We start from the raw sequence: 22,415 nt of genomic DNA, 5'->3' as shown, positions 1-22,415 counted from the left end.
TCGGTATCCCTGGGTAATCAGGATTGCGACTAAACCCTCATGGACTAGAACCTATCTAGGTAACTCACTTGAACTGTTACATTTGTTTGCTCACTTAAAACATTCCCAGCACCTACAGTAACTCTTGAGTGCCCATGTAACTAATCCGCGCGCAATAGGCTCCATCTGTTGCACGTGACTATCTCCATGGCACCGGGCATCGCTCTCGAGATTCCTGTGCCAGTCAATTTTTATGTTACAGTTCGCCAGTGCGCAGGCGCAAACCAGGGGAGCGCGGAGCCTGCAGAACTGCGAGCGCTCTGTGGTACAAAGGACCCATACCAGTCAGGCACGGCGCAGCGTTACCATGATCTTCTCCATCCCACCGATAGATTCCCATCCCGCCTGCATCACTTTAACGACCAGCTTCCAGCAAGTCCGCAAGCCTGACCGACGCTGCCCGGCCGCAGAATGCACGGGGGAAAAAGAGGACTGGTGGCACCACAGAACACTTTTTTGGAAAATATTGTTCGTCGCTCAAGTGGTAAGATGATCGCTTTCTTCAGATTGCAGTACCCGATAAAGCAAAGGGGAAAGTCTCGTGATGTCTTAAGATATGTTTGAATTCCGTCTCTTTTTCTTCTTCCTAACTTTAATAATGCGCAGAATTATGCGTAAAAGTCAAGCTCGCGAGTTTCATTCCATAAAGATGGAAGCCCGCATTTTTTCCTGATCAAAGTAAGATTAGACATTTAGATCTGATACCCCCGAACTCTTCTTTACCGAGTGCTTCATAAAACATATTAAAACTGAGAGAAAAAAACAGCCGTGAGCTAAACATGACCGCTCCATTACCATAATAATAGTCATTAAACACAGTTAACAACACGCCGCTCGATCGCTTCACAAAACATCACCTTTGCTCTTGCTATCCATCATAGCATTAATGTATTAATGCAACAGGAAGATTTGATTATTATATGCCATCAGCAGCCTACTCTGGGATGAAACTCACGCGGGGAAACATTTATTTGCGTCAATTGACGCTTGTAAAAATGTTTTTTTTTTTTTTTCACGAGTCACACACAAGCAACTATTTTGTCACACAACCCTCATTTCTTGCTTACTTGAGTTAAACTTAAACCAGACATTAAATGTGACACTTTAAGTTTATTGTGGTTAAAATGATGTGTGACAATAAAATAAATATATATATATATATATATATATATATATATATATATATATATATATATATATATATATATATATATATATAATTTATTTTATGTTATGTAATCATTTCTTCAGCGTTTTTTTTACCATTTATAATATTAATATTAGTAATAGTGTTAATATTATTGTTATTAATATTATTATTATTCTCCAAACAGTCAAAAAGCTCTAGAAGCATGTTCAGTCCTCAGCTGTTTGTATCATCACATTATGTTTGATCGTAGCAAAAGTTAATTGAAAGGTGATGCAGTTTCTCTTGGTGGTTTCTCGGTGGATCTTCTCGTGTGTGGAAGGCTTGTTGCCTGCGGCGTGAATTGCAGAGTCATTTCGTGTCACATACAGTTTCCGTGTGATTCTTCCACAGGTTTCGTATGAGTTTGTGTTAAAGGACCTCACCAGCAGAGGTCACACATGAATACTGCAACAAAAGCTGTTAATATGTCTTCACTCTTGTTTCGCGTAACGCAAACTTAAAAGTTGAAGACATAAATTTGGCTGTTTTTCTGTATACATTAAGGCCAGAGACCGGTTTCTAATGAACTACGTGTGTGTTTTGAGTGTTTTTTTTTTTTTTTTTGTGCGTTACCCTCAGCTCATAATACCATGCCCTGACATTTGCCGTGGGCAGCTCTCTGACCTCCCAGGGTCTCTGGATCTTCCACACACTCTGTACTTAATCTGACGCAAAGCTTGCATCTTTTGAGAAGAAGGCTCCACGTTGTTTTTAATGAATCCTAATCACAGTCATTGCAGTAACGTTATGCTGATATTTGTATTCTCCGAGCTCTTCTGTCAACGTGATCATCGTTTAATGTTTAAGCAATGCAGTGAGTGGAAGAATTTCAAATTCTAGCGCAGATGAAGTTGTTCAGCAGATCTCACATTGTTTCTGGACATCCTCCCCTCATCCCATTACTGATTCAAATATGCTGACTGAATCTGAATGGGCCGGATAATTGATTCCTGCATTTAAATTTACATTTATTTTCTTGTCATAGGCTTTTTAAATAACTAATTTACAAGGAAGTTCATGCATTCTGCATCTGGATGAATGAACACTTTTACAGCTGTCAGTACAAGTCAAAGACAAAGTCAGGAAGAGCCAGTATGTCAAGAATAAAAATGAGAGGTTGCATGCGATTAAAAACCAAGGATAGTGTCTTCTTCCTCACCACAGTTTCACCAAGGTGCATTTAAAAATGCATCTAAAGCCTATGCCGATATGCTGCCAATGAGCTGCCGGCTCCAACTGAGGCTGCATGCTGACGGTGAAACAAATTTAAATTTGGGAGTGAAGAAGAGAGAACGCATTGCTCACGAACATGCCAACATTCTCCTTGTGGAACATTTTAGAATTGTAGAGCTGATAATTATTTACAATCTGATTACGCAGCTATAATAAGCCAATAGTGTGCAGGTGGTAAATAAAGGATGTGAGCACTGCGTGATTTATGGGATAAATTGGAGAGAGTTTGGCAGGATCTCAGTTGGATTCTGGAAGGGTAGTTAAGGTCTTTTATGTTGTCTTTATGAAGATAGTGAGGTATCAAAAGAATATTTTCAGAACTGGTTTGCTTTGACTTCAAAAAAAGAACGAAAAGAAAAAACACCACCACCTTTGTCGTTTTAGTTGAAACCCCAAAACACCAGCATGCTTTAAATCGCGCTTGGCAGGAACGTTGAGTAGGGTGTAATAAGCCAAGCTATTAAAACTTTCAATTACTGTCAATTATGTAATGGCCAAAAATGATCCAGTCTTACAATACATGATTCTGGCAAGATTTGAAATTGTTCAAGCAATTTGTTTTTCGTATACCTCTTATATCGTCATACGCAGCATGTCCACCTCAAAATAATGAAGCCTTTCACGAGTGCAGCTGTCGAAATGATGTAGGTGTTTCTGAGGCTTTGTGTCTCAGTCCCTCATTTACAAACCAACACCTCCCTGTAGGTCTTCTCCTTTGTTTGCGGACAGCAGAGTTTGTTCGAGTTTTTCCAGCCCACTTAGGGGAATCGAGACACACAGCTGGGGGGTAAACAAAGTCAACTTTCATAAAGCTTTTTACCTTTACATATCATTGTTATAGCAGCAAAGGCAGTGCATATTTCCCTCCAATTTTCTTATGTAAGTAGATAAACAACTGTGCCGAGTTTTAACGTGCTGGAGAAGCTTTTTGTAGTCAGCTTGATGTTTGGCTAATCAATGACAGCAGGGTTCTCACTGACTGGGAAATTAAACGATTTCAAAAGCTCTTTTTGATGTCGAGGACAGCTATACTGTACCAGCATTTAAGGCTGACGGTTCTGATGATAAAATTGCATATGTAATTATTAGTTATTATGTTTTAACTTACTTTCATGTATTAGTTTATTTATTATGTGCTGTACGTTACGTTTTTCTCCCACTTTTGTGTTCATTTATTCTCTCTGTTCTCCTGCCTCTTTAGAACTGTTCATTTGCGTATGGGGCTTATGCAATGTACCATGGCTCGTTTGAGCATGGCTGCCCCCGGCCATCCTCAGCTTGCTCTTTTGTAACGCTTGTCACATTGTAAGGTGTACAGGCACACTACACATACTTTCAAAGAGAAAAAAAAGGCGCACACACAGCAAAGGGATGTTAAAGTACAGTTAAAAAGAATAAACAAGACAGAGGACAAACATATACTTAGCTAGAAGAAACGATAAAGTAGAATTCGCGTGGTAAAACGAAACTTTTGAGAGAACCGCATATCACAGTAGTACAAAAATACCATTAAGGAGATCATAAGACTAGTACCAGAGAGAAAAAAAATAACAGAAAAGCATGTGAGGGGATGCAAATTAGAAAGCTACAGATGTAATGAAAGTTCTATCTTATGTTAACCGCAGTCTACCAGAAAAGAGAGCCGGTTGTGCTTTGTGTTCGCTACCAAAGGGAGCAAGAATCTGATTTGCGTCCAAAATAAAAATAGTCTGTTTTTCTAACATGTTTAGGATCCATAATGGCCAACAGAAAATCGTTTTCACAAAGATCACAGGCACCAAGGATGGTGTACTCTGTGTAAATATAGGTTTATCTTAATAGGATCTGTTCTTCTAACACTTTCCCTGTAGTCACCCTTTCACCAGGAAGGAGGTGCACCGACATACTTCCACATAGACAAGAACACATACAATGCAATCGCATCACATAAACAGAAAGAATTGAGTGCATTATGTTAATGGTTCCAAAAATAGAACGTTTGTGCTTGTTCAATGTCGTTACTTCTCAGTGCAGTGACCGCCAGAAGTAACAGTGAGAGAAACGAGTGAGAGAAAAACACTTTGCATCTCCTAATAGCACTCGACCTATTGAAGGGAGCATTTACTTGGGGATTTGTTTGTTCTCTAGTTGCACCACCATCTTCTTTTCTAGCATAGGAGATTGGTAGAACGTCTCTGACAGCCTCCTCAGAAAGTTCTTGGTCTTTCTGCTACAGCGTTGCTAAATTGTCAGTCCACTCCAGTCTGCTGTTTGATGCATTTCCATGTATTTGTGGGTTTGTACTATCTCTCTGTTTCCATCCTGGATAGCTGTATGAAAATGTTTTGCTTTATTGCTGATAGAGATTATATTAAATTAGCATACAAGTAAAACTAAAGAAGGTTAAAGAAACAACATAACAACCAAACAAAATGTCATTCCAAACTTTCTTCTGGGGAACACAACGTGAGATTTGTAGAAATTATATGAGGGCTAGATCTACTGAGGTCCAAAAAGGCCAAAAAGCAACACGATCCTTTAGATATTATTCTAATATGCTCGTTTGCTGCTCGAGAAACATTTAATGTTATTATCTGTGTTGAAAACAATTGTGCTACTTGATAATTTTGTGAAAACTATATAAATATTTTTTCAGAAAATAGAAAGCTTTTGGACTATAAATGTCATTATACTGTCACTTTTGATACATTTTGCTGGATAAAATAAAAAAAGAAATTACAAAAAAAACCCAAACCCAATGATAGCACATGTTCTCAGTCTCAAAAACGGCCACATATTGGTAAAGCAGTGAATGATTCACGAGATTGGGGTTTCCCACCTGAATAGCCTTGGGCATGATCCTAAGTCAGCAAGGCAAGATATTTTTACAGTATTTAATCAAGAGCCATTTTGAATCTGAAGCAAACCTTTGGCAGTTTGAACAAATGTGTTTTATTAAAAGTGGCATATTAGCCATCAGGAAATGTCAAAGTTTGTCTAGCCCTGTCTGAACCTTCTCTATTGGAATTTCTAAAGTGTGTGCTTGAGATTGAATCGACAACTATCCTCAAAGCCGTTTGCTTAAGGCAGGACCTTCGGCTGGAGATTGGCAGTGGTTATTTCCTAATGCACACGCTGTGGACATCTCTCCTCTTGCTGGAAGTAATGGAGTCAAATGCTGACACACACAAAGTGTCATGCCGTAATTGAATAGAGAATTATAGAGAGATAAAGAAAGACAGCGAGAGGCGATGGAGCCAGAGAAAAGGTCACAAATTGTCTGACAGCAGAGACTCTTCCGCACAGGGTTTAATAATCAGAGCAATTTATAAATCTACTTCCCCCTTTTGTCAAACCTGAAAGTTCTGAATCTGAATCATGGCCTGTCTCACTGTGTTGTAAATGCCAAGGAGTACCATTTTTTCCCAGCCTTCTAAGAAATATGAATGATTTTAAATACATAAAAACACATGTGAGACCCCCTATATTTTGTCGCTGTGAGAGTCATCAGAACTAACAGATTTATATTGAACAATGTTGCTGACTCGCAAGCTCCCAGAATGCATTGCAGCACGAATAAATTTTGCGGATAGTGTATTGTTTTGGGTTTTGCTGACTTTATGCTATTGCTCTTTAGTCATTCATTGTGCAGTGATCATCATTTAACACATTGAGGTTTATTGATTGTCCACATAATTTTAGTCTTGCTTAGTCAGATGTTTGACGTGTGGCATAAGATCACAACTTAGTCTTAGTTGCAACATTTTATGGCCGAGAATTTAAAACTTAATCCGAATATCTTAATCAGAAGACCGCCTGACTGATGTTTAAAGCCACCACAGTGTGTTTTAATGTGGCATTTAAGAGCATGTGCAATGAAATATGTGACTTTGGGACACAAAATCTTAAATCTTAAATCCTATAGATTAATTTGCAATAGCAATAGCTACCAAAACACCGTGTGGGTCAAAATGCTAGATTTTTAATTTATGCCAAAAATCATTAGATAAGTAAAGATCATGTTCCAAGAAGATATTTGGTAAATTTCCTACCGTAAAAATCAAAATAATTAATTTTTGATTAGTAATATACATGGCTAAGAACGATTTTCTCAGTATTTCGATTTTTTGCAGCCTCTGATTTCAGATGTTAAAATAGTTGTATCTCTGCCAAATATTGTCATATTCTAACAAACATAACTCAACGGGAAGCTTATTCTTCAAAAAATGTACTCTTATGATTGGTATTGTGGTCCAGGGTCACATATATATCAGAAAACGAAGTTGTCAGCCAATCGGATTAGATCTCGCTACCATAAGTGACATTTGTGTTGAGTTTTTTTTATATTTCTAAATCAAACAATTTCATACAATATTAATCTTTGTCTTGCCAGATGTTCCTTTTCTCACAGCAATTTAAATCAATTATGTGTATTAATGAATCGTTAATAAAGAAGTCTGTAATTAATTTGACAAACTTTTTGGTAACACTTTGGTAATAAGGTTTCATTTGTTAACATTAGTTATACATTAAAACACTCTGGAAGCATTTATTAATCTATGTTTGTGAACGTAATTGTCAAAATCAATTTTTATGTGAATGTTTTTAATAGACCCGAGCTAACAAGAACTAACATTGCACAGTTTAATAAATACATATTGCTCTTTGTTACTTTCTGTTAGCTAATGCATTAACTAATGTTAAATAATGGGACCGTAAACATTTTTTATCGGCTCAACGTTTTGAGTTTAGTGAACAGTGCCTTGTTGTGCTGCATTGGCGTGTTTTATAACATTCCAAAGAAGACGCAGCTATTTCATGGGTTTGTGTGAGTGGGCATGCAAAGGGGAAAGAAAACAATGTGTATATATATGTAAAGGTGTCCATGTGAGATGTTTTTCCAGTAAACACGCCGCTGTGGAATTGAGGAGAGCAGCCTAGCAGCTGTCTGTGGGCCTCCCACGTGGGGCTGGCACGCACATCACTGTCTTTCATCGCTGTCAATATGCCTCTTATTCACCATTTACACGATAAGCTTTCGGCAGCATCCCATAACACACATAAAGTGCTGACGGACTGCCTTAGGCTTCACGTGGATCTGGAAGTGTGATCAATGTGTACGTTACAACCACTTGAGCTATTTAAAGTCGGCATCAGCTGACACGAGCTGCTCTTAAACAACAAGCGCAAGTCAAGAGAGACACAGGTAAGCCTGAGTGTTAATTTGCCTCAAGTGAAATTATAAAGATTAAAGTCTTTCTAGTCTCAATATTCCATTGATTTTACATGCCGCCAGACAAAACAGCTGTGTCCTCTTATGGCCTGCGAAATGGAGGCTCTTTTTGCCTTGAGGTGGATCTGTGTTCTCTGTGTATTGCTGTAATATATAAAGCAGCCTTTGGATTCTGCAAGTTTAGTTAGAAGAAGGTATTTTGAAGAATGTTTCAACAGTTTTTGTTTTTGTAAGTTTGGAAACAGCATTAAAAACAGCAATGCCATAAAAGTCCACAAATTGTTCCTTTGTTTTTGATATATGTATTATTAGTTATAACAGATTGAAGACTTGTACATGAGAGGACGTGATGATAGAAAAAAAGTGTAACTAGTAGCTTAACTAGCTGCTTATTACCATTTATATTACAAGAATATTAGTAGCAATTAAGCACATATTATGCCTTGTTCTATGTGACCTTATCCCTAATCCTGCCTAATACCTAAACTTAACAACCACCACACTAACTATTAATAAACAGCAAATTAGGAATTTATGGAGCGAAATTATTAATAGTAAGCATTCCAAATAATAATTTTTATGCTTTTGAGAACAAGCGTAATAGATGCTATTACAGATTTTGATTTTGAGTTTTTCTTTTTCAACTTAATTTGCTTAGTTTTATTAATACATTGTGTGTTTTTGATTATTAATGTCTTTATAATTTTCCACTTTTATTTCAGCTTAAGTGTTAGTTATTTCAGTGCATCAAATCTAACATGTGTATCAAGTAACAATTTTTTTTCTGTGGATTTTGTTTTATTTTTTTAACAATAATATCCCTATAACGAGCAAGAATGGTTTTGTTTGCACAAAATCGTAAGAATACTTTTTTTTGTAATAAAACAATTAGAAATAGAACAAAATTGTACAAATGACAAATTAAAAAAGTAATTAAAAACATCTTAAACATTAAAAAAAACCCACTGTTCATTCCTCACTTAGACTTTCCTGTATTGTGGTTATGCTGTGGATGTGACTGTACATGGCCCTGCTCCACTCGCCTGAACTCCTTTTCCATATTAGTTATTAATGCTTGACTTCTTAGCAGAGACTTTATTAGTCTGAACGTGCTGTCTTGGCTAAGAATGCGATATATCATCAGTGACAGAGCATTACATGATTATCATATCACAGAGGCCCGATCTGCAAACAGGATTTAGGTCCTTTGCATCCTCAGGGAGCACTTCCTCGCAATTGGCCCCTGATCCGAGGGCAGGGGCCATGGCATGGAGACCGCTGTAATGAGTCTCAACTCCCCTTCCTCAAGGGGACAGCACTTCACTTTATCCTTTCCACTTCTCCTTTCAACCGGTTCTGCGGAAGCAAACTGAAAGAGTAGGAGGAGGAGAGATAATGGAGACTATTCAATGAAGGAGAGAAGTGGCCACCTTTTTAATGGCTGTGTCAAATGCCACGTTCTCTCTCTCTTTCTCTTTTCCTCGGGGGAGACTGCGTGTGTCCAGAGAGAACCATAGCTCTGCTGCATTACAAAAGTCTTGTGTGTATGTGTGTGTGTAAGAGAGAGAGAGAGAGAGAGCAAAGATGATTCTGTTTGTGGGTGCTTAAGGATTTGTATTGTCACAGACATTTCGGTAACAATTTGTGCCTTGATTTGTTTCCGTTGCTATAATGTTCTCGTTGCCTTGCTATTTTTATACCTAAGAGGAGGCTGAAGTCAGCTGGCTTTAGCCTCACTAAAACGCTAATGAAGACTACAGAGGATGACTTAGTCTTTTTAATGGCAGGAAGAGTGTTCAGGTCTTTAACCCACCTTCTATGGCTAGACCACTGTGTATCAATTACATTGATGTCAAGACTGCATTGCAATTCAATTTGTCAAATGGAAGAATGAACTGATTAAGGCAGTTTCTACAAATGGAGTACAAATTAGGCCTTGAAACTCAAGTCTTTTTTCTTTTGAACAAATTGCCACTGAAAGGAAAGTGTTTAACCTTTTGTAAAAGAAAAAAAAAAGGTGTCTGGTCATTTAAAATGATTAGATTCAATCATATATGTGCTGTTTTATTTTAGATATTATAAAATATGATATTATTATTATTGATCTTTGTTTATTATTATTTTGAAGTTAGATAGTTAATTTGCATATTTAGCCACCACATGTTGTTTTGTAGTTAGTATAAATAAATAAACTAAGATGTATATATACACTGCTATTCAAAAGTTTGTGGCCAGTACTTTTATTCTGCAAAGATGCATTGAATTAAAGTTGGCAATTTCAGCAAAGATTTCAAATAAATGTTCTTTTGATCAGTTTATTCTTTAGAGAATACTGAAACAAAATACCTAACAAAAATATTAAACACCTCAAATTGTTTTAAACATTTATAATAAAAAATTGTTTCCAAATCATCATATTAGAATGATTTTTGAAGGTCACAGTGATATATTTCATTTGAAAATATGCTGAAATAGAAGGCTTTTTCTTTTAATTGCAATTAACTTTTGGATCAAATAAATGCAACCACAATGAGCAGAAACTTACCTCAGAACCTCTGTTTCCAGAGTGGAATGTCTTGACTTAGAAAGTGCTTTAAAGTTGCTTGCAAAAATGTTTAGTAGCATCAGTGGAGAAAATGCTCTACTGGGTCAAGCTACTAGCGTGTGAGTGCCTCTCTTCCTTCCCTTTAGCTCTTCGGTTTATTCTCATAAATTATGCTTCTGAGAGCTTAGGCTTTCGAGAAAACATCTACATATATGACCATTTTAAGATCTGGTAAACCAAAGAAAGTGTTTCTTCCATTCCATACTAGTTGGTTAAACTGATTGGCAGACAATAATTTAAACACTAAAGATACATCTACAAGTACTGTACCAGTTATTTATGTACATTTATAAATGTGTTCCCTTATTTTTCATTGTAGAGACAAGCTTCTTGTTGGGCAACGCTCAAATCGTGGAGTGGCCTATAGTTTACAGTAATGACGGATTCTGCAAGCTGTCTGGATACCACAGGGCAGAGGTCATGCAGAAGAGCAGCACCTGCAGGTGAGTGCTTCTCCACCTCTCTATTTTTACCCTGTCCTAATTCAGCAGTCAAGGACAGGCAGTGATGTGATTTCAATTTATATTCGCAACTTTTCTGGCTAAGGCATGCAGGATCCAAAAACGCATTAGTGTGCATCATAACTAAATTATGTGTTTTCATGGAATTGCATTATTTTGGATCCGAAAACGAAGCCTCACAAATATTTCCAGAGGGATTACGCTCAGATAGCAGAAGCTGAATCTATTAAACTGATGCAATGCAGAATATGAAGTAGACGAAAGGACAGAGTTTGATCATTTAGTATTGCGTTCTATCTTTCTCAAGCGAGAACTGACCGCTATTCCTGCCAGATTCCCTCATCAGACAAGCGAGGACGTTTCGCTAATGATTTGTTGAAGTGCTAGGGACAGAAGTGTCATTTTCTCACTCTGCTTGAGTTAGCAATGATGCTAAAGCACACTTCTCACATCAGTTCAGCCGTAGTAGAATCTGCATGTGCTATTTAGCCACTCAGAGAGCGCATTTCTCCTGAGCCATCACTGAACACCTTGTTAGCGCTAAATGCGCTCAGTAAGGTGCCAATCATCGGAGTAGAAATAGAAATACCAACTGCAGCGATTTGGCTCTACCTACATGCAGTGATATGGATCTGCCTACAGACTGTGATATGACTCCAGATTGACTCAGGATTCGAGGGAAATTTTAGAGTTAGAGTTGGCACTAGCCTTTGTCAGCTAAAGCAATAAGGGTGAGGATTTGATACTAAAAATCTCTGAGTAGCTTAGGGCCACAAAACTCAAATGCACCATAATTACCTCGGTATTTTTAGTTTTATGGAAGCTGAAATGATAATAAGATGCAAAACAAATAAAATCTTTAAAAGGAAACTTGCTAAAGAGGTTTCAAAGTCACCCAGTCCAGATTGTAGTAGTTTGCTAAAATCGATATATTACGAGACTCACGTGTCCTCCGGTGTACACTTAAGGAAGAAATGCACTGTAGATAAGAAAGATAGAGAAAGGAAAAAGTTTGAGGGCTCAGTAATGTGTAACGTTCTTTGACCAGTTCCTACACTAGTTGTTTATTAGCATGCATAATACTAGCATTTACTAATACTTATAAAGTACGTATTCTGCATGACCACATCTTTAATCCTACCCAATAAATAAACTTAACAACTACCTTACTAACTATTAATAATCAGCAAATTAGGAGTTAATCGAGGCAAAATTGTAATTAATAGTTTTTATTTAATTAATGGTAAATTGTGTCCAGGAAAAAAAATCCACATTTTAATGTTGTCATGAAATTGAAAAATGGTAAATATAAATATAGCTATTATATATGCGATATATTGATATCTAATGTATATAAAAAGTTACACCACACTCATTCTACGTCTTACCTTTTGCTTGTGTCAATTCTGAAATCTACAGCTTAGTCATTGTGCATCATGAATTTTACGAACGTCTTATTTGTAATCATTATTAGATTGTATTATTCACAAGTATGAAACCAATTTGGCATTTTTTGAATATGATGCACGTTTTTATTCCAGGTTGTATAATCACCGAAACAATTGAAATGAAACAATTAAAAAGCTTAATTATAAAATGAACGTGAATTATATATTTTTCCCCTCTCCCTTTAATGACATTCAAGCAGCGTGAGCAAAGGACTCTAGAAAGGTGTACGCATGGTCACAAATCTACTTAATGAGCGACTTAGAAATACAGCAGAATAATAAATGTTTTGCATGAACTCTTTTCTTGTAAGCTTCTTGTATTTTTCCAGGCTAGAATTATAATTTGAGTGTCTTTCCAATGTGTAACCTCAGTCACTAAAAACGCAAGAATATCTAGTCTTTCAAATTCAATGCTTCCTTCCTTTTACATAACCTTAAGGGCATGTCTGAACTGTGGTTCAGTGTCTACTGTTTGTCCAGCCTGCACATGTTAAATAGAACGGCTGCAGTAACTGACAGTGTGTGTCATCAGCCACTCCCCTTCTTGTGCACACTCTGTGAATTAACTGACATTGAAAGACAAGGCAGAGTTTGCTGGGCGGATGTGTGTGCCACACAGGTGTGCGCCCTCTCCTAACTCTCTTTTTCTGCTCTCTTTGTCTTGCTCATTTTCATCACCTGTTTCTCTCTTTCCCACCCACTTCTCTCACAACCTTTTTTTCGACTTTTCATCCTTTGTCTCCCTGCCCCATCCCCACCTCGGCAGTTTCATGTACGGCGAGCTGACAGACAAGAAGACAATAGACAAAGTCAGACAGACCTTTGATAACTATGAGTCCAATTGCTTTGAAGTGCTGCTCTATAAGAAGAACAGTGAGTATTTCCAGCAACGATTGTTCAGCTGTGCCTGCTGCATCTAGAAAAGTGAAAGTACAGAGATGCAATTGTGTCCTGAATCAGTGAAAAACGATTTAAGAAAATAATTTTCATTTGAAATACAGTGGAGGTCAAAAGTTTACACCACCCTTTCGGAATCTGCAAAATTTAAACTTTTTTTTTTACCAAAATAAGAAGGGTTCATAAAAAATGCATGTTATTGTTTATTTGGTTTATTTTGGTGAATAAGCAATTTCATAAAAAATATGTTTACATGTAGTCCACAAGAATTAAATTATTGTTTAATTTGTAAAAATCTTTAAAGTTTAAATCCCTTTTGACTCTTATTATTGCGTTGTTACCTGAGTTATCCTTGTTTATCCTGAACAATTAAACTAAAATACTTCAGGGATCACAAATTCTTTGATTTTCCAGCCTTAAAATAGAAATGGCGTTCTTCAATGTATTCGAATACTTCCTAACAATGTATGATTTTGAGATGCATCTCCTCACACATCAAGGATAACTGAGTGAGCCTATTCCAGAAGGAACTATTCAATAGGCTCACTGATGCTCTAGAAGGAAAAAAACATGCATTATGTGCCAGGGGGTGAAAACTTTCGAAAAGAATGGAGATGTGTACATTTTTCTTATTTTGCCTAAATATCTGAGCTCATCATCATCATCCAGTCTGCCTGGAGTGACATGAAGAAACAGAACAAACTGAGATAAACTAAAAACTGTGGCAACATCTCCGAGATGCTTTAAGAGACCTACCTGCAAAGCTGTAGTAGTGTTTTAGGCAATTGTGCAAAAATGCTTTAAAATAAGGATGCTGTCAAAATAATGCTGTCGTTAATAATAGATCAATTAACTCATATTACCTAAATTAAATCTACATTTGGTTTGACCATCCTTTGCGTTTAAAGCAACTTTTGCCCTAAGTGCACTTGCATAAAGTTATATTTTTTATTGTTAATTAATATGAAGGTTTTTAAAAGAAAAAAAATAGACCCCTTTTTATAATGCAATGTATCAAGCAGCACAAAACCTGCTCATTCAAAAGTGTGTAATCCACATCATTTGCAATCACAGCGGGAACGTCAATACAGCCAGCAGTTTTTATAGCTTAGTTTTCAGCTCAAATCACGAATGCAAAAAAAATCTCGCCACTGGCAAGGCCAGCCACATCCGAAGTCAATAAACCTAGCAAGCTAAAGGGAGGCAAAAGAGCCATTACATTTCCTCAAAATTGCACACACTGATCACTAATTTGACATGCTCAGTGACAACCGATTAATTACCAAATGCGATCAAATTGTAAGTACCAGTAGGAGCACAGAATCAGATGAGCGACAACTTAACCACCACCTGCTCCTCACATATCGTCTTCATTTATTACTGTTTTCTTAACACTGATTTCCTAAGACTGATTGTTTTTGTTTGCTAGTCACCATTTCAGTTCCGCATGTAAATGCAGCTCACCTTCACTGAAGACATCGCAGGAATATCCCAGACACGTCTTTTTATGTATGTCTTGTCTGTTTATACATTCTGACATTAATGACAACTAAGATCCTAAAGTGTGACAATATTCTATAACAAGTTAAAAGCAGATATTTAAGAGCGTCTGAAAAACCTGTGTTCTCTTCCATTCAGATGCACTCGTTTTAGCTGTCGAGTTGTGTGTGTGTGTGTGTGTGTGTGTGTGTGTGCTACCTCTCCTTATCCGGACAGTCACATAATTTATGATCATGACTGACTCATGCCCATCAATAAAATGTAGCATCTTTGCTGAGTTATTTGATCATTTACACCTCAAGGCATCTTGCATTTTGGACACAATTGCATCTTGTTGGCTCTTGAATTTTTCTAATGCAGCTACTATAAAGATAAATGTCCTCATATAGCCTCTATAAGATAAAGCTGTCCTGTTAAGCTCAGATGTAATGACCCATTAGGCACACGGGTTACACAGTATATTTCTCATACGGGTGAACCGAAAACCTTGGTCTCAATGATCTTCCCCGTCTCCCTCTTTTTTCTCCCGCAATCTATTTTTTTCCACCATAATCATTATCATTTATTCTGCTCCTTCCTTTCCTTTAACCTCTCTGTCACTTTTACTATCCCGCACCATTCTCATCATTTTTCCCCATGTCTTTTATCTTCCTGGTCATGACTTCTTTTAAACCCTCAATTGGCTTCTTTTCACGTACCACTTTTCATACTTTACTTTCCTTTCATCCCGCCCTCTCTCCTTTCTCGCTGCGTTCATCTGGTGCTGTCAGGAACCCCTGTGTGGCTCTACATGCAGGTGGCCCCCATCAGGAATGAGAACGATAAGGTGGTCCTGTTCCTCTGCACTTTCAAAGACATCACTGTCTTCAAGCAGCCTATTGAAGATGAGACCACCAGAGGTAAGAACTCTAAGTCTTATTTTGAGTGTTGCATTTGTCTTGTGGTTAAAATTGCATTAACACATAGACATACACACTTGCATTGACAATGCACGAATAAAAATGATGTAACACATTTGTCAAATGGTTGCATAGTAAATGCAATCTGGATGAACAGTGAGATTTTGCTATATTTTATTAGATTAATTTTTATGTCTACATAAATATTGTTTAATATTTTAAATATTGTTTATTCTATTTTTTTCTAATAAAATGTTCTTTACCTGAAAACTAAAAACATTTATAAGTGATTAACAACTTATTTAAAATAATATTTAAGTAAATATTTAAGATAAATTTGTCTATGCAGTAGTTTATTACTTTATTTACTTATTTTAAGGATATTTTGATATTTTTACTGGCAAAACAGGGGAAAAACTAAATTAGTGTACCTGAACCTATATTTCTGACATATTTGACATATTTTGACTTTTTGGTCTGGGAAGTAAAATTCTGTTATGCTTCCAGCCAGATTTATTCATTAACAGAATTACTTTATAACAACTTTTTTTGTTTTTAACAAGGTTTACATTTAAAAATATCTTATGAAATATAGCACGAAAACAGACCTTATTTTAAGGATGTTTAATTTTACGTATATGTACTGGAGAACTGCACAAAAATACCGAATTAAGGTCAGGAGGAAGTGTTTTAAGTGGGTATGTTTGTGTGTTGCAGCCTGCTTGGCACAATGAGAGTGACAAGCTGTCACTTTATGTTGGAGAGTGCTGCTTGTGGGCATCACTGCAGTCAGCCGTGGAGGCTACTTGTATTGGCTATATGTGTTTTTATGATTGATGGACATTGTCAGATCCTACCTTTCCCACAATTTACTCTTCCCTTTCTGCTTTTCTCTCTCGATCTCATATAAACCAGTGGCTATTTTCCTTGTCAGCTTTTGCCACTGCTAAACTGAAGCACTTGTCCTTTGACAATGATCCTAGCCCACACAGGAGCTCTTTAAAGACACACACACACACACACACACACACACACACACACAATATATATATATTTGGAATTTCCCCTCAGAGACTGGATGGCAGCTGCTGTCACTTTGTGGCAGGGCACCTGTGCCCAACTGAGACTCTTGTCAGTGGGTGTGTACAGAGCAGAGAGACAGGAAGTGAGTTCAGCAAGTATCTCTCTCTAGCAGATAAACAGCCTATCAGATGGAAACACCATCCAGTGAACAGACGGGTTTGAAATTAAATCATTCTGCATGTAGAGGCGGCTGTGGAATAAAATGTGGTTAAAATCAAAGGTTTCAAAAATAATAGGTTTCATAATAGTAACCCTAAGCCTTAAGTACATACAGTTAATTAATAGTACTTAAATGCATGGTTACAATGTTACCTTAAAATAAAGTGAAACCCATAGTTCTCAAAGGAGCTAAAGGAAAGTTTTGATAATCCTAAAGAATCTTTATCTGCAATATTTTCTCTAATAGGTTCCTTATTGAAATTAGTAGTTCCATGAAGAACCTTCAACATCCATGGAATCTTTTAAATTCAAAAAAGGTTCTTTTTTAGCGGAAAAAGCTTCTGTAGATTTTTTAAATGCTTTTAACACTGAGAAAAAATGTTCTTTTAAGAAATGTTAACGGAAAAGTTGTTTAGAGAAACAAAAAAAAAAAGCTTCTTCTCTGGTCTGACTGTGAAAATGTTTTTTCAAGGAATTGTTGATACCAATAAAGAACCTGAAGTCTAGCTTTAGTGCTTGAATAGTAATCTCCCTGCTTTGGCAGTTACAGTCACATGGTATTTGGTATGAAAATGTCAACGAAAACACCACCATTTCAGTAAGCAATTACTGCCTATCTTCTCCCTGTTGAATAACCAAAACTTATCCATACAGTTTTTATTAAATATTCATGAATATAGAAAATTATGCATCACAGGTTACTGGGCTCACATTCCTTTGACATAGATGAGCCTTAGTAATTCCCATGTTTAGAATAAAAGCTTCTCATCGCCGCACACTGAACCACAAACTTTATTAAGCAACTATCAGGCATTCAAATCACCTACAGTGATTACTTTGTAAATGAAGGACTATTTGCCCTTATCAAAATGTTAATCTATTCTGCTTCTGACCCTTGATGCACTAATAAATATTAACAGCACAATCAGATTATTCATAGCCTTGCACGCCGTTTGAGCTTGTTGTTAGGTAAATATGAGATCTGTTGTTCTAAAGGGGCATTTGTTAAACGTCACGCGCCAGGTGTGTATTCAGTATTGCTTCATGAATAGCTCATGCACACAATCAGGTATGGAAAGCCTTCATTGAGAGCTTTTGAAGTTCGACATAGCTGTATTGGCAATAAATTAGAAGATGTACTTTATAAAGTTCCTCCAGTAGTGGAAGTATGTATTTAAATCATGATATGATTGATGGATTGACTTACTGGAATGAGACTGATGGGCTATAAAGCATCTGCTGCTTGATTTAAGAGCTTGTAAGGGGGCTGTTTCCTTTAGGCTAGTCGGTATCATGTAGGCATATTAAAATTATTTCTGAAGGATCGCGTGAGACTGAAAACTGGAGTAATAGCTGCTGAAAACCTGTTTTTTTAAATTACATAAACAAATTGCAGTAACACTTTATTTTACGTTTACACCGATTAGTTGCTTCTTAGCATGCATGCTACTAGAATATTAGCCATTTATTAATACTAATTAAGCACATATTAATAACTTATTCTACATGACCTTATTCTAAATCCTTAATCCTACCCAATGCCTAAACTTAACAACTTCCTTACTAGCTATTAATAAGGAACGAATTGAGAATTTATTGAGGGAAACGTCGTGGTTAATAGTCAACAATAGCATTTTAAAATATATTAAAACTTACTGGTTTTGATTAAACTGTTCCTTTTGGCTTCTACTATTGTTTTTAAAGGTAAATAATTGCATGCATAGTGAGGAGCTAGTGAAGCTTTTAGTGTTATTTGCATCGCATGTATTTTGTAATTACTTGTATAATCGAGATCTTCCCCAGAGCTTCATTCCGTGTGACTGCTTCCCCCGAGGAGAGGATAGAGCTAAAAGCAAGAGTACAGTGTGTATCTGTGTGTGTGTGTCCATGTATGTTTCCACGTATGCTGTCTCAAAATCCCACTGGAATAGTGTTCCTGTCGGTAATGCCCTGCTCTGCGCTGGTGGTCCAATGAAATATGCAAAGCATCTGTGTAGAAATAATAAAGCGCCGTTGCTCCCAGTGCACACAGGGTTACTTTGTGTTGGCTGTGCATTTGTTCCCAGCATTTAAAGGATCTGTGCATACATTTAAACCACAGGTGAATTTGTGTTCTTTCTCTGAGGACCTCTGGCCTATCAGCATGATCTCATTGATGGTGGCTTACCCAGAGGGGCACAAACTTCGAATCATAGCAAATAGGGAAGAAAAACGAGGAATGAATATGGGCTCCATGGCAACAGTGAAACCCTTTGAGATCCTTCCAGATCTTTCTGTAAGCATCAGATAGTTACCTGGAGAGGATTTTCAGTTCATCAGGCATATACTTTAGGACCTTGGCATAGACACCAGCAAAAATAGACTAGCCAATAGATGTTCAAAGGAATGTAGCAGCCCTCATAAAAGAAGAATGTGTACAGTCATAGATTCAGAGCTGTAGTTAGAAAAAAATAACAATAATAATAATTTAATTTAGCTTTTTGGTCATGTAAATATCAGCACTTTGCGGATTTTTTAAAATATTTTGTTTAATGTTTCAGTAAGCTACTGTTGTACTAAGCTTTACAGGGTTAAAGAATCTGTCTGGAACACAGTTGTGGTGCAATACTGTACAATCCCAATAGAAAGTGTGCAATTTCACAGCAGTCTGCTGCATTCTCTACGGTCAGGCGCTCAGATCCAACCCCTGAAGAAATTTTCATTCAGAATTTGTTTGTTCATCTGTATCATTACCTGATTTGCTTAATTCCTTTTGTGCATTGGGCGGCAAAACAATGCGAATGGAGTGCGCAAATAAACACTTCTATCAGTGAGTGTGATTCTTAGTGAAATCTCCCCTTGGTCTTTTTCCTCCACTGCTGCAGTCTGTTGCAGTTTTGCAGACCTAGTTTGCCACTCTTCTGCCAGATGTGCTGCATTTGGGCAAACATATGCTCCATTGTAGCTGAGGTCTGATAGGGTTCTGTGAGGCTGCAATGGCCAAACCGAGATTCTCTAAGGCTTTGCCTTATGGCTGCTCGACACAGCTACCTAGCACGGGTTTGCCTCGTAGAAGGACTATATCTGGAAGATGCCTTAGGGGGCCAGTGCAGCGTTGTGACTCTTTGCCCTAAGACAGCCAGATGGCCTAAACCATCCATTGTTTTTCTCCTTTTCTGTCTGTGACATAGTTTTTTTTGCACTGTCATATTTCGTATATTTTTTTAATTGCAGATTAACAACAGTACCCGTATTATGTTAGCTAAAATATAGGAATACATTAGTTTATTTGACACTTCTGTCATAGATGTGTCTTTAAAAAGTAAGAAGAAATAGCTTACTAAACCTTTCGGTAACGCTTTAGATTAGGTAACACTTGTTAACTATTAACTACGACTTTTACCTCAATAAATTCTTAATTTGTTGCTTATTAATAGTTGTCAAAATGTTGTTATTTGGTAGGATTTGGGATGTAGAATATGCTCGTGTAGAATAAGGGGTTAATATGTGCTTAATTAGCACTAATAAATGGCTAATATTCTAGTAATATGCATGCTAATAGGCAAGTGTTACCAACCTTTCTAGTAAATTTTGTGACTTGGAACGTAACACTATAAACCAACATGATTTACAATGTTTATACATATAAATATGTACATTTACAGTATATTCCATTGTACAGCTTTTGTTACCATGACTTAATAATGCTATAACCAGCCTTAAATTGCATCTTAAAATGTTTACTTTCTGTGGTATTACGCCATACATGCTTTGGTTGAGTTTAACTTGTAATGTACCCGGAAAGTTCCTTTAACATAAATGAAGCCAGTTTCTGACATAAAGCTGTCCCCCGCCGAATGGGCTTGAACAGACCAGCGTGCTATTTTCATACATCCTACCAATAAGTGCACACGGCTGATTTCCCCTCCTTATCCCTTCACTGAGTACATTGTTCATGTGGCCGTGCAGAAAGACCTCCCCTCTATGTCCCTGTTGTAATGAGAGAGAGTGGATCCAAGAGTCCCAGTGTGCTCCAGTACTGTATTGTTGTGTTTGAACATTCATGAGATGTGACTTAAATGGAAAAGCCGCAATGTTATTAATGTTTTACTTCTTTTCCCACCCTGTAAGCTTTTAAAAACAGTCGTTCCTGAGGGCAAAAAGAGAATGGATGAGATTAACTGAAAAAAAAAAAACATCTCGCTGGCACGTGCACATTGGTGAAGATCTTACTTTGTAGGACTCAACTGACCCAACTGACTTTAGGGTTACTGAGATCAAAAGACAATCTTCCCATCAGTCTTTATTAATGAGAAAGCAATGACTTCAAACGGGGCTCCCCGTTGGACGCAACATCTTCCTTCATGTCTCCACCATCCCATAATGCTTTCATTTTAAAGTCATAAAGAAACATTATGCCTTTGTGAAGAGCCCCCAAGGGTTCATAACGGTTTCTGTTTTTACAAAGCAAGGAAAGAGTAGGCTGCGTCATGTTGATGGCACAGACTTTAGAAATGGGGCATCATGGGTACACAAAAATATGTGAGATTTTTTGGAAGGAAGGGATGAGGAAGAACAGTTTTCACTGGCGTCAGCATTTGCAGGAGCCTCGGTGGAAATCAGCGTGGGCCATTGCTTTTTGGCTGAGGAGCGTGATGCCAGCAGCAGTTGTGTGGAAAAGTGTGTTTGTGAGTAAAGTAAACAGGAAGAAAAGTAGAGAGGAGGCAAACAATTGTTTCCCGTCGCTTATACACCATTTTGTTTCTCTGTGTGGCAGGATGGACCAAGTTTGCCAGGCTGACCAGGGCTTTAACCAATAGCCGGAGCACACTTCAGCAGCTCACACCAATGAACAAGACTGAAGTCAGCCATAAGCATTCACGACTGGCAGAGGTGAGTGTCACACACGTGTGACCATAAAACCAGTCATAAGGGTCAGTTCTTCCAGTTGAGGTTTAAACATAATTTGACAGCTGAATAAATAATCTTTCCATTGATCTATTGTTTGTTAGGATAGGACAATATTTGAAAACCTTTATTTTGAAAGCCTTTAAAGTTGTCCAAATTAAGTTTTTAGTAATGTGTATAACTATTCAAAAATTAAGTTTTATTATTTACAGTAGGAAAATATATCGAATATCTTAAATATACTTGCTCCAAATATACCCCAGCAACTTAAAGCTGATTTTGTGGTCCTGGGTCACATATTTGTTTTTTCACGATCACAAATTTCCATTGGCTTCTATTGTTTTCATGCTAATGATGTTTTCTTTTTCTTTACCATACTCTTGACCTTCATATAAGCCTTTTTGCATTTTCACTAAAACTGTATTCAGCATTTTTTTTTCTCGCAAGGACCTTTGGCTAGTCAGGTTTTGCAGCTTTTTGGAGTCATTTGGACCTCACAGTGTAGGCAAAATCTGACCCACACACACATATATATGCACATGCAAAAAGGTCAACTGCCTTTGTCTTCAGTCCCACATGGCAGAAATAAAGTCTGACTTCATTTCAAGACAAATGACAGTTGACTCAGCTGTCCATTGACTGCTGACATAAGCTTTATGTCTCTAAAACTTTTCACTGTATTATATCTTATGGTGCCCTTTCATGAGGTATATATTCCTTACAGTGCATAATTTTGACAGGGGAAAAGACTAGCTTAGACCAGCATGATTTTTGATGGTGGTCTCGTTGCACTGCAAAAAAAA

At 37.2% G+C, this 22,415-nt stretch overlaps 1 protein-coding gene across 1 annotated transcript in view; it reads left to right on the top strand.

Moving 5' to 3' along the window:
- Window positions 1-282: 282 nt before the first annotated feature.
- The window catches only part of kcnh5a (potassium voltage-gated channel, subfamily H (eag-related), member 5a), a 72,755-nt gene continuing 50,622 nt past the window's right edge, over window positions 283-22,415 (top strand). The window contains exons 1-5 of the mRNA XM_043236194.1: window positions 283-523; window positions 10,598-10,721; window positions 12,954-13,060; window positions 15,355-15,483; window positions 21,482-21,597. Of these exons, the coding sequence (XP_043092129.1) occupies window positions 451-523; window positions 10,598-10,721; window positions 12,954-13,060; window positions 15,355-15,483; window positions 21,482-21,597 (549 nt within the window). The 5' untranslated portion in view covers window positions 283-450. The remainder of the gene's footprint in view (window positions 524-10,597; window positions 10,722-12,953; window positions 13,061-15,354; window positions 15,484-21,481; window positions 21,598-22,415) is intronic.

Source organism: Puntigrus tetrazona, chromosome 4 (assembly GCF_018831695.1).
Source record: "Puntigrus tetrazona isolate hp1 chromosome 4, ASM1883169v1, whole genome shotgun sequence".
In the NCBI taxonomy this organism is placed as follows: Eukaryota; Metazoa; Chordata; class Actinopteri; order Cypriniformes; family Cyprinidae; genus Puntigrus; species Puntigrus tetrazona.
The sequence above is the reverse complement of the archived record's forward strand: the minus strand, read 5'-3'. Positions and strand labels throughout refer to the sequence as shown.